At 38.4% G+C, this 15067-nt stretch overlaps 1 protein-coding gene across 13 annotated transcripts in view; it reads right to left on the bottom strand.

The window, feature by feature from the left end:
• The window catches only part of BBX (BBX high mobility group box domain containing), a 272926-nt gene that overhangs the window by 19165 nt on the left and 238694 nt on the right, over positions 1-15067 (bottom strand). For 12 of the 13 annotated variants that reach the window (XM_025873745.2, XM_073892937.1, XM_073892927.1 and 9 more), the window contains 3 exons: positions 13559-13707; positions 1837-1926; positions 407-466 (listed from right to left, as the gene is read on the bottom strand). In XM_025873745.2, the coding sequence (XP_025729530.1) occupies positions 407-466; positions 1837-1926; positions 13559-13707 (299 nt within the window). The remainder of the gene's footprint in view (positions 1-406; positions 467-1836; positions 1927-13558; positions 13708-15067) is intronic. The other variant, XM_073892949.1, reaches the window with a different exon arrangement.

Raw genomic sequence — 15067 nt, 5'->3', positions numbered from 1 at the left:
GGTCCTGGGAGCTGTGCTGGGATGAAGTTCAGGACAGGAACACTGCTGACATGCCCAAGCCCAGCCAACCAGGAAAGCCCCACACTGGCTCTACTCTGGCTCCCATAAGCATCTGCCTGCAACATGAATGCAACACTGAATATTTTTAGTTATAGAAAACTTTAATTTCTGGTTAATGTGGTTCAAAGGCTGTAAGTGCCCCTTTGACAAATTAAGCTATATATGACACACTGCATGACCCTCAGTAGGGTCAAAAAATCTGTCAGTTTTGATTTGAAAATTAAAAACAACCAAATTACGAGTCCTCAGGTATAGTGCTCTTGGGTGAGCCTATATAAATTATGCCTTTTTAAACCTTTCCAACACAGACTACCTGAAATGATACAGAGAATACTGTTGCGTTTACCTTCTGTAGGGTGAATGGCATCCAAGAAGAGTTGCTTGTTTGACCATTTATCCCCACTTCCTAAAAAACAACGACAGAGAAAGAAAGTGAAACTCTACTCCTAGGACAGACACATAACCGTATAAAAAGAAGATAATACACAAAACAGTGTATATATGAAACTTTATCACACAAATGAAGCAGAGTTTTATTTTAGCTATTTAATTCTCAAAACGGCATTTGCCAACTAAAATAATCAGGTGATACAGGAAATGGATTGAAAATAAACAAATCTGCCTTCTGTCAAATACACTGTTGGATAATTTCTATGACTTTCATCAAGACAACTGACCATCAGTTAAAAAGGAACGATAACTGACATTTTACCTAAAGAGTGAGGTTTCTCTACTGGAAGCAGAGAAAAAAATATTAACATACAAAACAAAACTAAGAGGCTAGAGCAGGGGTGAAAAATAAAACCCAAATGAAGTAAAAGGTCACATACAGGAATGAATAGGCACATATGTCTACACATGGAAGACAGGTGCATTTAAAGCCTCATTCCAGAAACATGAAAGGCTTCACATCTGGCCATGCAAGTGGGATGCGAATGGGCATCGGATGAGTAGGCTCACAGTGGTCATGACAGGAACATGCAGGGCGATGCTAAAGAAAGCCTAACTTCTGGGACACATGGCTGGACTGAACCAGACAGGGAGATTTATCTTTTATGTGGAATAAGAATAGGAGTCCTGAACTACGAGAAGAAGGAAATCTTCAGATGAGTCCTGAAGAGGTTCAAGGGCCCATCAAAATCATAACAATTAAGACAGATGCTCAGAGTGAAGAGATGGTGGAGGGCAATGCACGTCTAGTGCCCTCTGGGAATAAGTTATGTGACTGAAGGGGGTGGGAAGAGCCTGGCAAACAAAGTAACAGAGACTGGAAAAAAAGAGACAGGTTACGGCTTCGGAGTGGAATCCTCCCAGACAAGAGTCCTCAAGGGTCAGAGAAAGTACAGAAATGGGGGCACTTTCATATGAATAGGAAACTCCTGAGGTTTCAGGAGGTATGAAAATGTAGTCCTGGTTTGAAGGCTGCCCCACATGAGAGAAACGAGAATAGTCAAAGGAAATAAGTGGATAAGAGCTCAAGAAGACTAAGTTACAAAATGCACCAAATATGGATGAAAACAGCAATTTTAGGATTCATATGGAACTCTGAAAATAGAGACATTATGGGATTTGAGTAGGAATCCAAGTGAAGGAGATCTCTCTTTGCAATTAGCCGCGGAGTCTAGAGATAACGAATACGCCTGCATTAGGAGCTGATGACACTGAAGCAAGCTGAGAGGGGAAAAGGCAAAGGCGGTGCACAGAAGCGTTACTCAAAGATGAATTCACAATGGAGGTGGCCAAGAAACCTTGATGGAGGATGGAAGGCACCAATACCTTTTTCCGGAACATTAGGCTTCTCCTTTTTGTGCTTATATTTGCTGACAATTTTGTGGAATAAGTTCTTTTTCTGAGACTGGAAAGGACCTACAGACAATATTAATATAAATATATTTTAAATTGACAATGTTTCATAAAACAATACCGTGTGTTCCTAAACAATTACACCCTCCTCCCCCTTGTGGTACAAGCAAACGGAGTCACAAGAAATGTCTTCTTGCATATCTTCACTCCTCTAAATAGTACTCAGCGCCCTTCCTTAGGCTTACTTAAAACCCACTGAAAAATTTTCCTTAGGAATGTATTGGGCAGGAGCCCCCATTCGGGCTGGGACTCCCTAAGCAGAAACTGCAGATTTAGTGACTAGAGACAGACCACAACCCGTAACTGAAGAGTAGCTGTAGGCATTAACAAAGAAGCGATTTTACTTTATTTTAGATTCCTCAGTATGGTGAAGGAAAAGATGGCAGGGGCATTTCTTCTCTTCTACGAAACTGGTTTTTGTAGTAAGAACAGCACTTTCAGGGCAATAATTGCCTGAGAGCATCGGATAGCTTTCTAGCCTTTTCTGAGGTTATTCTGGGAAGAAAATGTGCTTTAAAAATAGAAAAACATTTGCCCCAAAAAATTGGGGTGGGAGGGGAGAGAAGTCTCAGATTGTATCTTTGTTTCCTCAGATAAAGAAAACAGAACTACGATTTGTCAATCACCTAATCAGAAATGCCGACAGCAGCACTGATCTCCCCAAAGCAGGTTTCTTTCTATATATACTTTGCTGATATATTCCTATGTGAAACGGATTCAAATCACTTTATGTAACTTGTTTGCTCATCTGTAAATGGGGATAAAGACAGTGCCTAACTTAGAGCTGACGTGAGGATTTAAAGAGTCAGAGACTCTATAAGCTGCCCCTGCTCCCACTACCCACCTGCCAGCAGCTGCACCCACATGTACTGCCCCGCCCCGCCAAAGGCAAACTATTCCTACTCCTGCCTCCAGCACACGACTCACTGGCTCTTACGTCCACACACATCTGCAACTGTCACCAATTTTAGAACATTTCCATCACCTCAAAAGTAAATCCCATACCCTTTAGCTATCACTCTTCCCTATTTCTGCATTCCCTCTATCCTTCAGCCATCACTCATCTCCTTTCCGTCTCTATAGATCTGCCTATTCTGGAAATCTCACACAAATGAATCATGTAATACAGTCTTTTGTATCTGGATTCTTTGACTTGCTATGTTTGCAAGGCTCACCCATGTTGTAGTGTGTATCAGCAGTTCACTCCTTTTTAAAGGCTGAATAGTATTCCACTGCATGGATGTACCACATTATGTTTATTCACTCATGGGCTGATAGATATCTGGGGTGCTTCCACCTTTGGATTATGAATAATAATTAGAATTACTCATATATTAAGCTTTTTGTGTGCTCATATTTTTGGGACATATACCTAGCAGTGGAAATTGCTAGGTCGTATGGTAACTATGTTTATAAACCTTTGGAGGAACTGCCAGATTATTTAACATCCTTGTCAACACTTACTATTATCTGTCTTTGAGTATGATCATCATAAGGATGCATTTCTCTCACTGTAGTTTTGATTTGCATTTTCCTGGTGACTAATGATGTCAAGCATCTTTTCATGGGCCCAATGGCCATTTGTATATCTTCTTTAGAGAAAGAGTTCTGATAATTTGTCCATTTTTATTTTTTTATTATTTTTTTACATGGATGTCTGGAGCAACTTTATCCTTTTTTTTTATTATGTTATGTTAATCACCATATACTATGTCATTAGTTTTTGATGTAGTGTTCCACAATTCATTGTTTGCGTATAACACCCAGTGCTCCATTCAGTACATGCCCTCCTTAATACCCATCACCAGGCTAACCCATCCCCCCACCCCCCTCCCCCCTAGCACCCTCAGTTTGTTTCTCAGAGTCCATCGTCTCTCATGGTTCGTCTAATTTGTCCATTTTTAAACTGAGTTGTCTTTCTTTTTATTGAGCTGTAAGAGTTCTTTATATATTCTAGACAAAAGTCCTTTATCAGGTAGGTAGTTTGCAAATATTTTCTCCCATTCTGTGGATTGTCTTTTCACTTTATCAGTGTCCTATGAAGCACAAAAGTTTTAAATTTTCAACAGTCCAATTTATTTACTTTGTATTTTGGTGTCACAAAGGATCCATTGCCAAATCTGAGGTCACTTAGATTTGACCCCTATGTTTTCTCTGAAAAGTTTTATAGCTTTAGCTTTCACATTGAGGTCTTTGATTCATTTCAAGTTAATTTTTGTATATTGTCTGAGGTAAGTAAGAGTTCAAATTCATTCTTTTGTATGTGGTTATCCAGTTGTCCCAGCACAATTTTGAAAAGACTAATCTTTTTGCCATTGAATACTCTTACCTTCTTCATTGAAAAACCATTGGCCAATGATGTATAGGTCTATTTTCTGGGCCTTCAATTCTATTCCATTAACCTATATAACTATGTCAGTACCACGCTGTCTTGTCTACTAGTTTTTGTAGCTAGTTTTAAAACTGAAAAAATTATTTTGGCAATTCTGAATCTCTAGCAATTCCACATTAATTTTAGAATCTCTTAGTATCTATAAAAGAAGCTAGAATTCTAATAGCGATTGGGTTGAATCTGTAGATCAATTTGAAGGAGTGTTTCCATCTTAACAATATTAAGTCTTCCAATCCATGAATATGGGATGTTTTTCCATTTATTTTGATTGTTTTTCTTTCAACAATACTTTGTAGCTTTCAATGTGTTGCACATCTTTTGTTAAATTTATTCCTATGTACTTTATTCTTTTTGATGTTACTATGAATGGAATTGTTTTCCTAACTTCAGTTTCAGATTGTTCATTGAAACTGTACAAAATTCAACTGATTTTTTTTTTAAATTTAAATTCTAGTTAGTCGACATACTGTTCAATATTGGTTTCAGGAGTAGAGTTCAGTGGATCATTTACATATAACCCAGTGCTAATCAGAACAAGTGCCCTCCTTAATACCCATCATTCATCTCTCTCATCCCCCCATCCCTCCATCCACCCTGTTTGTTCTCTATAGTTAAGAGTCCTCATGATTTGTTTCCATCTTTTTTCCCCCCAGTCCTGAATGTTCATTCAGTTTCTTAAATTCCACATATGAGTGGAATCATATGGTATTTGTCTTTCTCTGACTGACTTATTTCACATAGCATAATACACTCTAGCTCCCTTCACGTCATTGCAAATAGCAAGATTTCATTCTTTCTGATGGTTGAGTAGCATTCCAGTACACACACACATACACACACACACACACACACACACACACACACCCGTTTCTTCTTTATCCATTCATCAGTTGATGGGCATCTCACAGTTTGGCTATTGTTGATAATGCCGCTATAAACATTGGGGTGCATGTATTCCTTTGAATGTGCATTTTTTTTTTTTTATTCTTTGGGTAAATAGCTAGTAGTGCAATTGCTGGATCATAGGGTAGTTCTGTTTTTAGCTTTTTGAGGAACCACCATACTGTTCTTCAGAGTGGCTGCACCAGTTTGCACTCCCACCAACAGTGCAAGAGGGCTCCCCTTTCTCTGCATTACAACTGATTTTTGTATCCTTCAAACCTGTTGAACTCATTAATTTATTAGCTATAGTAGTTTTCTGGGGACTCCTTAGGTTTTCTATATAAAATATCACATCATCTATGAATAGAAATAGTTTTACTTCTTCCTTTCCACAATATACATATCTTTTGTTTCTTTTTCTTGCCTAATTGCCCTGGCTAGAACCTCAAGTACAATGCTGAACAGAAATGCTGAGAGTGGACATCCTTATCTTGTTCCCTACCTTAGGGGGAAGCATTGTCTGTCACTATTAAATAGGAATGTTGTGGGATTTTTGTAGCTGCTCTTTATCAGGTTAAGGAAGTTTCCTTCCACTCTGAGTTTGTTGACTATTCTCATAAAATATGTTGGATTTTGTCAAATGCTTTTTTTCTACATCTATTAAGATGATCACACGGGTTTTCTGTTGTTTTATTGATATAGTATACTACATTGATTTTTGGATGTTAAACCAACCTTGCATTCTGGGAGTAAGAGCCTGCTTGGTATATAATTGGTAATGGTATATAATTCTTATTATATGTTGCTGGATTTGGTTTGCTACTATTTTGTTAAGGAATTTTATGTCCCTGTTTTTAAGAGGTATGATCTGTAGTTTTTCTTGTGATATCTTTGTCTAGTTTTGACATTCGGGTCATAATTGGCCTCACAGAATGAATTAGGAGATATTCCCTCTTCTTCTAATTTTTGAATGAGTTTGTGAAAAATTGATATTAATTCTTCTTTAATGTTTGGTAGAATTTAGCAGTGAAGCCAGTGCCTGGGTTTTTTTCCTTTGGTACTTTTGTGATTACTAAATTCAATCTCTTTAGTAGTTATTGTTCTATTCAGACTGTTTATTTCTTCTTATTATCAGTTTTGGTAGTTTGTGCTTTCTAGGAATTGTCCATTTCACACAGGTTATCTAATTTATTGATATGTAACTGTTCATAGTATTCCTATCTAATCTGTTCCATTTCTGTAAGGTCAGCAGTAATGTCCCCTATTAGATTTTTTAACAGCTTTAGTATTCTCCTTCTTAATTGATCAGTCTAGCTAAACATTTTTCTAATTTGTTGCTCTTTTCAAAGAACCAGCTTTTGGTTTCATTGACTCTTTAATGATTTTCTATTCTTTATTTAATTTTATTAATTTCCTCTTTAATCTTTATCATTTCCTTTCTTCTACTTCCTTTAGGTTTCATTTGCTCTTTTTCTTACAATGTTTCAAGATAAGTCAGATTATTGATTTGAGATCCTTTTTCTTTCTTGACATATACATTTATAGCTATAAACTGTGCTCTAAGCACTGTCTTAGTTGTATCCCATAAATTTTGGTATGTTGTATTTTCATTTTTATTCATCTCAAAGTATTTTCTGATTTCCTTATTAATTTCTTCTTTCTTTTTATTTTTCTCTTTGATTTATTGGTTATTGAGTATATGTGCTGCCAAAGTGTCTTACTGGCTATTTAGAGCATATTGCCTAATCTCCACATATTTGTGAGTTTCCCAAACATTTTCGTGTTGTTGATTTTTAATTTCATTCCACTGTAATCAGACAACATAACTGAAATTACTTCAATCCTTTTAAATGTATTGGTTTGTTTTATGGCCTAGTGTATAGTACATTCTAGAAACTGTTCCAATGTGCACTTGAGAAGAATGTATAGTCTACTATTGATGGGTGGAGAATTCTACCTATAGGCAAAGCTTGGAGATACTGCAGGTTTGGTTCTAGACCATCGCAATAAAGCAAACATCGTAATAAACTGAAACAAATGAATGTTTTGGTTTCCCAGTGCATATAAAAATTATGTTTACACTATACCATAGTCTATTAACTGTTCAATAGCATTAGGTCTACAAAAAAATGTATATACTTCAATGAAAAGAGACTTTATTGCTAAAAAGGCTAACCATGGGACACGTGGGTGGCTCAGTTGGTTAAGCATCTGACTCTTAATTTTGGCTCAGGCCATGATCTCAGGATCGAGTCCTGCATTGGGTTCCACACTCAGCATGGAAATCTGCTTAAGATTCTCACTCTCCCTCTGCCCCTCCCCTGCTCTCTCTCTCTCTCTCTCTCTAAATAATAAAAATAAAATCTTTAAAAAATGCTAACCATTAACTGAGTTGTAATCATTGTTCACAGATCACCAAAGTATGACACAGAGACACCAAGTGAGTAAATGTTGGAATGCCGATAGACTTGCTTGACACAGTACTGGCACAGACCTTCAATGTGTAAAACAACACTGTATCTGTTAAGTGCAATAAAATGAAGTATACATGTATGTCTGTTAGGTCTAGTTAATGCAGAGTGTTCAAGTGTTCTCTTTCCTTGTTGATCTTTTGCCCAGTTGTTCTATCACACCTATTCTTTTTTCCATAGCACTTCTCACCTTCTAACACATTATATGCTTTGCTTACTGTTTAGGCTGGTACCCCAGGCATAATGTAACCACCATGGCAGCAGGGTTCTTTGTTTTCATTCACAGATATATTCTACATTCTGGAATGGTGTTTAGCAGATGACTGGTTGTGAACAGTATTTGCTGCATGAACAAAGTTCTTAAACCACTGGTTGGCAAAAAGTAAGAGCTCAAGAAATGACATCTGTAGCTATTATTACCGATAACAGAAGGTTGTGTAAGTGTTTTTTGATGACTACACCAAGCCATCCTTTTAAATAACCAAAAGCAAATACTTCTGGATTAGCTGGTGGTGGTTTGAAATAGAAATAGAAAATGACTTGTTGACTTCTTTTCAGGGAGGGGGGAAGTGAGCAACAAGGGAAAGAAAATAAATTTAACAAATACAAAAAATATATAGTGTGTGTACGTACTCCATTAATATCACAGGTATTCTCTATCATCCATTTACAATCACTGCCTCCTATGTATTTTAGACAACCAGGGAAACTCAGGGCTGGAGCACCTGAATGAGACATAGGCAGTCACGGAAAAGAGAAGTGGAAGAACGCAGAAAAACAATTCTGAGACCTCTTAGGACCATAAGGATGGATGAGATGGGTTAGGAAAGAAGCAAAGGATACGTATTTTCAGACCCAAACACACTCAGCAAAATCTGAAAAGTACAATTTAAGGACAAAGCTAAAGATAGAGGTTGTCAATTTTAACATGAGAAAAGAACATCCAGAGTGATTTAGTATACAGAGGAGCTTCTGTAAACTTTTATTTTTAAACCTCCTTGCTCCTAGACATCCCCCAAACTATAGCTATAAAACAAAACTTCAGATAAAGAAGAAAGTGACAAACTAGAAGAAGTAATAGACCAGATATAATTGCAGTCACTGAGAAGCAGCAATTTCAGTCAAGAAATGAACAATTTGACCTCTGTTCACCACTACGATACATATGTGTGATATTTTGTCTAAAGGAAAATAAAGTCAAAATTTCTAATAAACAGTACATACAAGGAAATTCGCTACCATTTTTTCCTTAGTTAATTATATTAACTCAGAAACATACCTGGAGGGAAAAGCAGGTAGGAAGTGAAAAGCGGGAGAGTTTTAGAAGGAATGGTTCAGAAAGCAAAAAATGCAATGGAGGGCGCCTGGCGGGCTCAGTAGGTAGAGCACGCAACTCCTGGTCTTGGGGTCGTGAGTTCCAGCCCCATGTTGCGGGTAGAGATTACCTTAAAAAAAAAACTGCAAGTCTTTCACTAAACTACTAGGTCATGTTCTGATCCCATCTCTTTCTTAATCTCCCTACCAAATTTCTTAAAAGACTGTTTGAGTCACCTTCTAATTCCTTAAGACAAAAATCACATGTGGCTGGCATGGAAACTAGCTGAGGAGTGGCTCTACTTTTGGGGAGGATAGCCTGTATGGTGATGATATCTGTCTCCTTTGCACCTAACTTCACAGCTGGGGAGAAAATGGAAAACCCCAATCTGAGAGGGTAAGAGGGCTACCACAGAGACATTAACAATAACCTTTCCAAAACATTAATGTTACTCAGGATTTGCTAAAACATGGACATTTTGGGGGTAAGGAGCTATCGTGACACAGAAGCCACTTCAGTATTAGCCTGGGGTGATCATTTCTCAAGATCCGCAGGTAAGGTGAATTAAGTGAACCTCGTTCTATAGAACTGTTGCAGGGAACAATGGTTATGTGTGACGCGAACAGTGGTGGCAAAGGCCCAGGTTCTATGGTTTCATGTTTCTAAGCTATAAAAAGAGCAGAAGTTTTATTCTAAAACTAGGCTGTCATTTTTGTAATAGATACATAAATAATAAATAACCAATGAAACAATAAGTTCCTTTGTGATAATTTACAGCAAAGTGTTCCCAGCTGCTGGACATGTGGATCTGCTGACTTGAAGTCTGAGTAAACCAGCCACAATCAAGTTCCTGTCCCTCGGATTCAGTGAGGGGCAGGAACTACCTCACTGGGCTGTACATGAATGTCTTGTTAAGGAATTCAGTATGACATCAGGTAGTATACCTTTTATATCTGCAAATGTGCTGTCACCATGTTCCTGAAAATATCTGGTGGCAGTGAAGATGCTCAAACAGTTAACAGGGCAAAATACAGAGTTCTGCCTAAACCGGAAGCTGTAACTTCCTGATACGAAGGGCTAATCGGGCTGACTTTAGCTCTTGGTCCTCTAACACTGAAAGTATCCTCAGTTTGGCTGAATCCCAAATGGGATTCCGCCCTCAACCTTTAATTTTGTAAACCTGCTTCTTTTATTACCATTGCGATTTTTTAAAATCTCAAATCCTTAATCATTGGGAATTCCAATCTTAAAATATAAACATGGATTGGAAGAAAAATGCGGACCACCAGCATGTTTGATAACAGGCTAAGGCGCAATGTGAGAAGACTGAAGAGATACAGAAGGAGAAGTGAAGTCAAGGGTCAAGCTGGGACATAATTTAAACACTCGAAGTTGAACTCAATTAACTTTTTCTCCATGACCCTACTTTGTCTGAAAATTACTATTCTGTAGAGCACTCTGACTTCTGATATTTTTGTAAAAAGTGCTTCATACATTAACAATATACTTAAAATAATGTGTCAAAACCGACCTTTTAAGTTACAATTAGATTTAGACTTATATTTTAAAGCCTTCATTTGAATATATACAAGTAACTATGAGAGATAAACCAGAAAACACACAGGTATGGGCTGCCTCGGCTGAACGGCACCAGAAGTTAGATGGATTTCAATTTACTAGGTAATCTGTTCTTAGAAGCAAAGGGAAATTCTTTCCCTAAGTCATCGAGCTCTGCCTCCTATAATGTAGCCTGAGCCCAGTCAGAGGAGGGGTGGCATGTGGTTATTTTCATCCATTTCTGTCGGAGAGTTTCTGACAAGCCCCATTATACAGACATGAGGGACAGGGCACAGATAGTGGAGGGAACACTAGACAAGAGGAAGAGACTCCTTGGAAACAAAGATATAAATAAGGAGGCCACTGGGACAGCAGAAGTGTAAACCCCAGCAGACACTATGTTGTTGAGATCTAGAACTATATACATGCATACATAACCATTTCCTCTAGACAGCATTAGAGAAAAACTCTCTACATTTTATATAACCCGGAGCAGCTAAAAAAAGCCCATAGTATAAGGCAGGGGAAAATATAGTAATTGTTTAAGGATAAACACAGGAGAAACTATAGACAAAATACCAAATTGCTGGAGGAGAAATGAGGTTTCCTATGGACACACACTCTTTCATTAATAAACTAATGATCTTATACACAATTTTTGCTTTGAACAACTCATTATGCAAAGGTGTAAAGAGTCTAGAGTCTAAGAAAACAATCTTCTCTATCCTCTGAGGATCAGGCAAATTACAGCACAGCTGGTATGATAATTTCATTAATAACTTGTAGGATAGTACACTGGTGCTGTTAGTGCCAAATTACAATTAGTTACAAATACTATTTCTTTAGTTTGCTAAAAAGAGAATGTATTGTTTAGATTCTGCTTTATTTTAACTGCATTTTGCTCCATGAGTCAGAATGCAGAGCAAAATCTAGTCTTGAAAGACTCCTACCTACGTAATTACTGATAGGCTGTAAGGACCCAGTGGCTCAGTGGCTTGAGAGGCATAACAGAAGAGTTAAGAGGACACTGTATGAGGTATAATCCAAAACTCCAAAAAGCTATTTCACATCAGAAGAAATACTGTTAATCTCAGCTGGGAGAGGAAAAATATATAACAGATAACTAAGACCCAAGAGAAGGTCTCATGAAAATAGATCCTAACTCAGGGTTTTATAGCTTTACAAAAATAAATCTACTGTTACATTCTCTGATAGATAATTTGGCCAACTTCAGGGCTTGAAAATGAATGTCTCAAACTACTGGGGGTGGAGGAAGAGAATACATCCTGCACATCAATCAATTAAGTTCCATTTTACTGGCTTGTCAGGTATTTATCAGCAACTTTAAATCCAAGAATTATGGGAGCTCAAGGTAGCTGGGCATCTTTGGGCTCACGGACTACTTTGCCTATTCCTAGATGTCTCCAGGGCACAAAGACTGTCATTTCTTTTGGTAATCCATTATAGTACTCAGCTACCTACCTGTCAGCAAGGCTACTTTCTTTCTTTCCTACTTATCTTGGAAGATCTCGATACAACCCTATTTTATTTTCCCAGATGAGCAAACTTGGTGATGCAACATTTCTTTTTTAGTTCTTTATTCACTAGACTTGTTTTTATTGAACACAGAGGAAAACCAAGCTAATTCCGAAATCACTTTTACGTTCCTCTCTGCCTCTAATTAGGAAGGGGGAATTTTCTTCAGTACACAGATCTATCTTGAGATACAGATCTCAAAGCGACCCTCCTCAGTTGTGTCAACTCCAGTGTGCAAAGGAGGTTTTTGGTCTTAAGGGAGAAAAGTTTAAGTTTCTTTAAAGAAAACATAATTTTTCCTAGACTTTTGTATAGTCCCTCTAAATCCATAAAATTGTGTCTGCTCATTAATATTTATCTCCGATCATTATCTATGAATGCTAGAATTTAGCAAGATTTATGCAAAGATATGTATCATATTATATCTATCCACCTAGCCATCTATCTAAAATACACCAAAAAAGGGTCTGATTTGACATGGAACAGGTAACAGGCAGCCACTTTTGCAGAGTAATTAAAAAAAACTCTTCCATCAAATCCTGCAAGCAACAGAAACCCCGACACGCAAGTTCTTCATCTCTCCATTCACTGTCCTTACAGGAGACTAAGAGAATGAAGTCTTTCACATCTGTATGGAAAACTAGAGGTACATTTCCCCACCAATCTTGAGACCTAAGTAAAATCAGAATACAAGTTTCTCCATAAGAGCAGTGCCATCATTTTGGGGAGGACAATCATTTATTGTGCTTGAATGTCCTGAGCAGGCTCCGATGCTTAGAACCCAAGCCCCCACCTGACATATAATGGTGGTCTCACACTCTTCAAAACCCCCCTCTGAACTAGTGTTGCCCTTGATGAATGCTGATACCCACCCAAGTCATGCAGATAATTTTGAAAGCTTCCCTGATACCCACAGGGAAGAATCTGATATTCTTCAAAATGAACACGCTCAAATAGTATTTTTCTAAACTTAACAAAACCACTTTCAATGTATTGCTGGAGGATTATTTGCATTTGGCTTTATTTTCATTTGGTCCAGACTGCTGGTAAAGAATGGAGTACTCTGATTAGGCACTTAGAAGGATTTCACAGTCCCAGAGTCGAACCTGTCACAGATACAGCAAACAGAGGAATTAGGCTTGGCCAGCAGTTTCTGCTCAAGAAAAGCGCCACATCTCCAAGTCAGAACTCTGGAGAGCAGAAAGTCGAAGACCATGTGTAACACTTAGCTACACCTTTCAGGGCCAATGTGCAGGCTGAGATGGCAGAGAACAGAGGCTGAGGAGGATTAGGAGGGAAAGAAGGGAGCGAGAAGTGAGGCAGGAACCATACTAATAATTCTGGAAAGCAAGCTAAAATTCCATCTGGTTACTGCCTCACTGCCTCAGTCTAAGTCCAATTACGTATCTAGAGGGAGTTGCAGAAGCACCAAAGAGCAGTGAGATACCGGCCTCTCGGCAGGAGGCATAACACACATCTAACCTTTGCTGGTTTTAGTCGGTTCTGAGGACATGTTTCCAGTCTTCTTCTTTTTCCTTGGGACAGGTATGCATTTCCGGTCAAATGTAACAGGACTATATTGAGGGAGGCTGTTGAATTTTTTTTCAAATTCTTCATCCAGCTTTGCTGAGCTAGTAAGAGAAGGGGGATGGCTTCGATCAGCACATGACAAAAATATTTAAACAGAAAATGATACAAGATAGATTTTAAGATATTCCATTTGAAAACAGGGTCCCTGAGAATTAGGGCACTGTTCATAAACTCTGTGCAAGGACAAAAACATCTGTTCAGAAATGCTTGAGAAGATTTATCAGCACAGCTTTCTCAGTCAATTCCCATGAAAGGTTATCTTATTGCCTTAGAAAAGCAGAAACATTATTTAAAATATAAGAATATTTTTGAAGTTCTCTCCATTGGCACGGCCATTTTTCATTAAATTCAATACAATGCATATTCCATCCAGACAAGTTTCTCATTCTAAAGATTCGTATATATTATCTATATTAGCAAGCTTATTGGCAATAGGGTATAGATCGGTACTTCTTTTAAGAAAATATTTATTGAGGGGCGCCTGGGTGGCTCAGTCGTTAAGCGTCTGCCTTCGGCTCAGGTCATGATCCCAGGATCCTGGCATCGAGCCCCACATCGGGCTCCCTGCTCAGTGGGAAGCCTGCTTCTCCCTCTCCCACTCCCCCTGCTTGTGTTCCCTCTCTCGCTCTGTCTGTCAAATAAATGAATAAATAAAATCTTTTTTAAAAAAAAGAAAGTATTTATTGACTAGTACTTGATTAAAACATATCCAACACACAAAGAAAACACAAACAAAAACTCTGAATATCAGAAAAATTCCGGAGAGTTGACCAGGATGACGATAAAGCACTCAACGACAAGGAAAGCCAGTTTTCAATGAACATGGTGGTGGAGAGACAGATGTGCTTTAACACAAACCACGGATGACTTCAGAAATGGCACCAGCAAAGCTGGGAAATCCTTGGGCTGCTTCTGACTGTCTCTAAGGCCCCCACCCAGTCATGGCAGCATGCCTGCTGGATCCTTGCTGAGACTTATTAACTAAGATGAAACCCAAACAGATGGGAGTAGCTACAGCAGAACGGCTGTGCGTCCTGGATGCAAAATGGAAGGCATTCTGGGAAGAGAGCAGCCTTGAGTTAACTTACAAGAAGCTAATGGCTCATGTGTTGAGCTGCTACGTAGGGGTTGTACTTGAGGTGTGTCTACCTAAAACTGTTCTGTTTGGAGGAATATATAAGAGTTGGGCAGCAGAGACAAGACGGTCTAAAGACCATCAGAATGGCCGATGGAAAACGGCCGTTACTCAGTTCTATCAGAGCAGGGAGGGTGGTAGCTGCGGGTGACGCTCCGGCATTAACAAAATCCTTCTTCATCCAGTTCAAAGACGTTTATACCAATGGAAAATCAGACAGTAACCAGATACTATCAGAAAGGGATCTATAATTTGTGAATTTCTCA

Source organism: Callorhinus ursinus, unplaced genomic scaffold, assembly GCF_003265705.2.
Source record: "Callorhinus ursinus isolate GAN/ISIS: 27379988/994484 unplaced genomic scaffold, GSC_fseal_2.0 scaffold1, whole genome shotgun sequence".
In the NCBI taxonomy this organism is placed as follows: Eukaryota; Metazoa; Chordata; class Mammalia; order Carnivora; family Otariidae; genus Callorhinus; species Callorhinus ursinus.
This window is presented reverse-complemented; position numbering and strand designations above follow the sequence as displayed.